Source organism: Grampus griseus (assembly GCF_964374135.1).
Source record: "Grampus griseus genome assembly, chromosome: X".
NCBI classification, from domain to species: Eukaryota; Metazoa; Chordata; class Mammalia; order Artiodactyla; family Delphinidae; genus Grampus; species Grampus griseus.
Window position 1 is genome coordinate 82,501,368 of NC_138999.1, and position 6,880 is coordinate 82,508,247.

General features: G+C 34.9%; 1 protein-coding gene across 1 annotated transcript in view; it reads left to right on the forward strand.

Annotated features, from left to right (window-relative positions):
* LOC309817561 (protein diaphanous homolog 2-like) overlaps window positions 1-6,599 on the forward strand; it is a gene marked incomplete at its 3' end in the record, with an annotated part of 81,791 nt that extends 75,192 nt beyond the window's left edge. The window contains exon 4 of the mRNA XM_082646848.1: window positions 6,462-6,599. Coding sequence (XP_082502974.1) covers window positions 6,462-6,599 — 138 coding nt within the window. The remainder of the gene's footprint in view (window positions 1-6,461) is intronic.
* Window positions 6,600-6,880: the final 281 nt, after the last annotated feature.

Below are 6,880 nucleotides of genomic sequence, written 5' to 3' on the forward strand. Positions count from 1 at the left end.
ACTGGATCATTTGACGACATGAGGTAGTTAATTAATACCAGGTACAATTGGCCATTTATTTACTTATGTAGAAAATTCCTGATGCTTTTATTGGAATTTTAAAAAGAAATGTTCTGTCCTTTCTAGTTCTAGTAGAGGAATTATCTATAGAGCATATCTTTATATGAACGTTTCTTTAGAAAAGAATAAAGAAATAAATGTAAAAATCCATTAATTTATAATCTTAAAATAATCAAAGATAACTATAATTGCTGTTCATGCTAGGGTATATTTTTAGGTACTAGGGTATCATTAGTTTATTCTCTTCAGGGGTACAGGTCCCCTCGAGATAGAAGTTAAAGAATACTTGAATAATTACTATTGAGAAGCAGAAGGAAGAGGGCAAGCATTAGATGGTGAAGTGAAGTTCAGATTTAAAAACAGCGAGTGGAAAATCCAGCCTTAAACTGGGATCAATGCATGTTGCAGAAACAGAAACAGTTACTTTATAGAAAATATATAGACATTTTTAGCAACTGCATAGAAAGAAGGAGAAAGTATTACTTCTTATAGAGGAGGAAAAGATGTAAAAACATAAAGGGTTGACATTTACCTTTCATAAAACAAGTGAGGAAAACAGTGGAAGGGTTAGGAAAATAGAAAATGATGTTAGGACACGAGAAAGTTTAAAAAATTGTACTGTCACCTGTTTAAAGATTTACTGGGCGGTGAGAGGGAGAAAGAGAGAGAGAATGAGAATGAATGAATGAAAGAGAGTACAAATGAATGAATAGGCAGCTGGTTCAACTTTTAACCTTCTCATTTGACTCTATTCTTATACGGCTCCTCAGTTATAACTTTAAGAATACAATGTGTATTTGCTGAAGAAGTGAAGGAGTTTGTCTATAATAGGAAAATTGCATCATGGCATAAGTGGTAGGAGATAAAATGGTTTAGTGTTTACAAACATGGCTTGATACAAATATTATAAGTGGTCAGTTATTTACTTCAGCATTTCTTAAATTACAAAATACCACATTCTTCTCATGTATTGTGGAAGTACTAACTAAATGTTAAATACACTAAAAGCTTGCTTTTGTGTTTTGAGTACTATAAGAACTCAGTGTGTTTAACACTACTATATATAAAATAGATGACCAATAAGGACCTACTGTATAGCACAGGGAACTCTACTCAATATCTTATAATAACCTATAATGGAAAAGAATCTGAAAAAGAATATTTATGTGTGTGTGTGTGTGTGTGTGTGTATATATATATATATATATAACTGAATCACTTTACTGTACACCTGAAACTTAACATTGTAAATCAACTATATTTCAATTAAAAAGAAAAATACTCAGTATGTTTAGTAGTTTCATATTCAATTACATTTTTTAGAATTAATATTGAATTATGAGTATTGCTCTATTTAGTTTTATGATTGTATTATAAAGCTGGAGTTAATGATTTGGAAGTATTAGCTGCCTAATTAGTAGTATGCTGCTTCTTTCTGTAAAAATAAGATGAGTCATTGTTCATGTGAATGGTACCTAGTCCCAATCAACCTATGCAGCAGATTTATAGGTATAAAAAATGTTTGTGGCTTTGCTCTATAGATAATTCCTCTACTAAAACTAGAAAGGCTAGAACATTTCTTTTTAAAATTCCTCACTTGTTTTATGAAAGGTAAATGTCAACCCTTTATGTTTTTACATCTTTTCCTCCTCTGTAAGAAGTAATACTTGCTCCTTCTTTCTATACAGTTGCTAAAAATGTCTATATATTTTCTATAAAGTAACTGTTTCTGTTTCTGCAACATGCATTGATCCCAGTTTAAGGCTGGATTTTCCACTCGCTGTTTTTAAATCTGAACTTCACTTCACCATCTAATGCTTGCCCTCTTCCTTCTGCTTCTCAATAGTAATTATTCAAGTATTCTTTAACTTCTATCTCGAGGGGACCTGTACCCCTGAAGAGAATAAACTAATGATACCCTAGTACCTAAAAATATACCCTAGCATGAACAGCAATTATAGTTATCTTTGATTATTTTAAGATTATAAATTAATGGATTTTAAATTATAAATTAATGGGTTTTGTGGATTTTGTGTTTGTGGTAAAGCAAATTAAAATATTTAGAGAAAAGCTCCTAAGTATCACATTGGTTCAACAGATATTTATTAAATGCCTGGTGCATTCCAGGAACGCATACTCTTTGCTTGGAAATACAAAGAAAAAAAGAACCCAGTTTCTTCCCTCAGTTAGCTTATATTGATACAATATAGGAAATTAATATGGAAGAATAGAATGAAGATAGTCATTTCTAAATGAGATGCTTTGGGGGAAATCTGAAGAATTAGCAGAAGTACATGAGTTAGCCCGATATGGATTTGGGTGTGGTGGGGTGCGGTGAGGTGGGATAAGATGGGGGTTAATAGATGAAGAGGGTGCTGAAGTTGACAGCATTCTAGGCAGAGAGAACAGCATCATGAACAAAGTAATGGAAGTGTGTAACAGCATAGTGTATGTAGAAAAACTGCAAACAAGCTTGTATCATTCAAACCTAAGGGGTAAGATGAAAAGTGGTAAAAAAGAAAAAAAGGGTACAAATGAACTTATTTACAAAGCATAAGTAGAGTCATGGATGTGGAAGACAGGCTTATGGTTACCAGGGGGTATGGGTGCAGGGAGGGATAAATTGGGAGATTGGGATTGACATATGCACACTACTATATAGAAAATAGATAACTAATAAGAACCTGCTATATAGCACTGGGAACTCTACTCAATACTCTGTAATGGCCTATATGGGAAAAGAATCTAAAAAAAAAGAGTGCATATATGTATATGTGTAACTGCTTCACTTTGCTGTAAACCTGAGGCTAATACAATATTGTAAGTCAACTATACTCCAACAAAAATAAAACAAAAAAAAGAAGGGTCTAGGCCATTTACAGGAAAAAAAAGAAATGAGACCAGGGAAGTGATAATAACACTAATAGCTAGCATTCTTTGATGGCTAGTTAATATACACGAGGCTTGGGTTCATGATCACAATTAATCTTGACATTCCTCTGAGGTCTGTATTCTCCATATTCCCCTTAATGTCCTGCCTGCCTCCATGACTCTAGTCTGATAGCATGATCTTAGCAGTGTGTGCCATTAAAAATTGGATTAGAGGTACATGGTAACATAGAAATGTCACTGGAAGGAGAGCAAACTCTCTACCTAGAGACTGCCAAAGGTGACACTGTTAAGCCTGGCTGTGACATGTACAAATACAATCTTGTCACCGTTCCAGAGTCGATTCTACTTGGGGATGCAGATTCATGCTAACTACATTTGCAGGAGACTATAATTTAACCAGAATGTTATGAGATGGTAGGGACATAGTCCATTATACATGAGCAGTATTTAGGGGGTTTTGATGGAAACAAACACAATATGAGTCAGCAGAATGATGTACTTGCCAATAAAGCCATAAAATCTGAAGCTGAATTAATAGAGGTATAGTATTTCAAGGTGAAGGACGTGGAAGTCCTTTCCTTCCTTCATCTGCCTATCAAAGGGGATAGGTATATATACACGAAATTTATAAGTATTGATTGTGAATTAATCATCATAGGAGTCACTGCAGTGGGTGCAACTATAGATCATGAGATTCTTGCTGTCACTGAAGTTACTATTCAATTGATGCAGTTTGATTACTTTTTATCCTTTGTTTTTTCCTTTGTTTTTTCCTTTGTATCCTTTGTTTTTTCCCCCACATTCTCACATACGAATCTTTAAAATAATTTTAGTATTTTTCTTTGTTGGCCTATTAGTTTACTTGATTAAAGAATAGTAATGGTTAGAATTACTAAGCAAGTAAAGGGATAAAAATACTGATTTCTTTTTCTGTTTTTAAAAAATTGAGGTACCATTCAGATGCAATAAAATTCACTCTATTAAAGTATACAGTTCAATGTGTTTTTTTCATATATTCAAATAGCTGTGCAACCATCACAACAATCACTTTCAGAACATTTTTATCACCCCCAAAAGAAACACCGTATATGTTGGCAGTCACACCCCAATTCTCCCATCCCCACCTTACCCTGCCCCTGACAACCTCTAATCCACTTTCTGTCTCTATAGATTTGCCTGTTCTGGATATTTAATATAAATGGGATCTTACAATATATGGCCTTTTGTGACTGGCTTCTTTCATTTAGCATAATGTGATTTCAAGGTTCATCCATGCCATAGCATGTATCAGTACTTCATTCCTCTTTGTGGCTGAATAATATTCAGTTGCATGGACATATGACATTTGTTTATCCATTCATCACTTGATGGACATTTGGATTGTTTCCACTCTGATGCTGCTGCTGCTATGAACATTCATGTACAAGTTTCTTTTTTTTTTTAAAGATTTTTTGATGTGGACCATTTTTAAAGTCTTTATTGAATTTGTTACAATATTTCTTCTGTTTTATGTTTTTTGTTTTTCTGGCCCTGAGGCATGTGGGATCTTAGCTCCCTGACCAGTACAGGGGTCAAACCTGTACTCCCTGCACTGGAAGGCAAAGTCTTAACCGCTGGACTGCCAGAGAAGTCCCCATGTACAAGTTTTTATGTGAACAGATGTTTTCATTTCTCTTGGGTATAAGCTGAGTCATGTGGTAACTCTAAGTATAACTTTTTGAGGAACTGCTAGACTGTTTTCCAAAGTGGCTGCATCATTTCACATTCTCACCAGAAGTGTGTGAGGGTTCCAATTTCTCCACATCGTCACCAACAATTGTTATTACCTTTCTTGTCATAGCCATCCTGGTGGGAGTGAAATGTTATCTCACTGATTTTTTTTTTTTTTTTTTTTTTTTTGTGGTACGTGGGCCTCTCACTGTTGTGGCCTCTCACATTGCGGAGCACAGGCTCCGGACGCGCAGACTCAGCAGCCGTGGCTCACGGGCCCAGCCGCTCCACGGCATGTGGGATCTTCCCGGACCGGGGCACAAACCCGTGTCCCCTGCATCGGCAGGCGGACTCTCAACCACTGTGCCACCAGGGAAGCCCTCACTGTGATTTTGATTTGCATTTCCCTGATGAATAATGATGTTGAACATCATGTGCTTATTGGCCATTTGTATATCTTCTTTAGAGAAATGTCTATTCAAATCCTTTGTCCACTTGTATTTGGGTTATTTGTCTTTTTATTGTTGTCTTGTAAGGCTTCTTTTTATAATTTATATACAAGCCCCTTATCAGACATATGACTTGTAAACATTTTCAACCATTCTGTAGGTTGTCTTTTCATTTGATGTTACTTTTTGAAGCATAGTCCTTTCCAACTTGATTTTGTGACCCTTCAAGGGTGTCTTAATATAGCGGTCCCCAACCTTTTTGGCACCAGGGACTGGTTTAGTGAAAGACAATTTTTCCAAGGACAGGGAAGTGGGGGATGGTTCAGGCTGTAATGCGAGCGATGGGGAGCGGCAGATGAAGCTTTGCTCACCTGCCGCTCACCTCCTACTGTGTGGCCCAGTTTCTAACAGGCCATGGCCTGGGGTTTGGGGGCCCCTGTCTTAATGTGTTGCAGGGGTTAACATGAGTTTCAAAATGAAGAAAAATAATTTGTCTAGTGAAAATGTTATACATGTGTGTGTATCACAATATAAAGGAAGATTTCCAACCAAATTAAAGCTTATTGAACCTCAAAACAATGTGTTGTCGTAACAATATTTTTCTCTACAGTGAGTAGTTTTTGTTATCCCTATACGGGTAACTATGTTTCTGATTTTCTTTTTTCCAAATTCAGCAACTTCTCATGAATCTTTCTTCAGTGACATATTGTAGCTATATATTTCCTATTAATTTACAAATCATATTTGCTCTTCTAGATAATAATGATCCTATGAGAACATATGCCAAATAGTAAAGTGTTTGTTTATCTGTTTATTTTTGCTATCAGTGTAAATAAATAGCTTTGCTAAGGTATGATGTATATCTATACTATAAATTGCCAGTTTATTCTATGAAATAGTTAAAAGTTTTTTTTCTTTCTGCTCATTTATTGAGTAGGTAGTGATATGAACCATGATTATATGGTAAAGTTCATACAAGATTATGGTATATAGAGTGAAAAATAATAGTGAAGGAGCCAGAAAAATGACGGTTGTTGTTAGTCATAGCATGACTTACTATTTTAAGATAAAAAATATTATTTTTTTTCTTTTTCTTTTTTTAAAATTTATTTTATTGAGGTCTAGTTGATTTATAATGGTGTGTTAATTTGTGCTGTACAACAAAGTGATTCAGTCATACATATATATATATTCTTTTTCATATTCTTTTCCATTATGGTTTATTATAGGATATTGAGTATAGTTCCCTGTGCTATATGGTAGGACCTTGTTGTTTAATATTTACTAATCACTTTTGAAACTCGTAAGCAGAAATTTGCTAATGCTCACAATAAATGTTCTTTTTAACAGGAGGACATGAACCTTAATGAAGAACGAAAAGCTCCTTTACGAAACAAAGATTTTACCACCAAGCGTGAGATGGTCGTCCAGTATATTTCTGCTACTGCCAAATCTGTAAGTAGTGAGAATCTCCTGGCACCCACATAATGAGCTTAGCGTTATCTGCTTAAAAAGAAACAAATCTTGGCTCTCCAAGTTCTTGCCTCAATGTACTTATATAGACTTCATAAAAGAAGCATATACATGTACTTTAATACATTTTGTATATATTTCAAAACTGTTCTTAATTAGAGAGACTTCCATTCTTATAAACAAGACAGACTAAGGATAGAGGGCTCTGAGTTAATCCAGTAAGTTTTGGGGCTGAGTTTTTGTGCACTTACTAACAAATGACAGCAGTTTGCAGGTATTCCACTTAATACACAGTT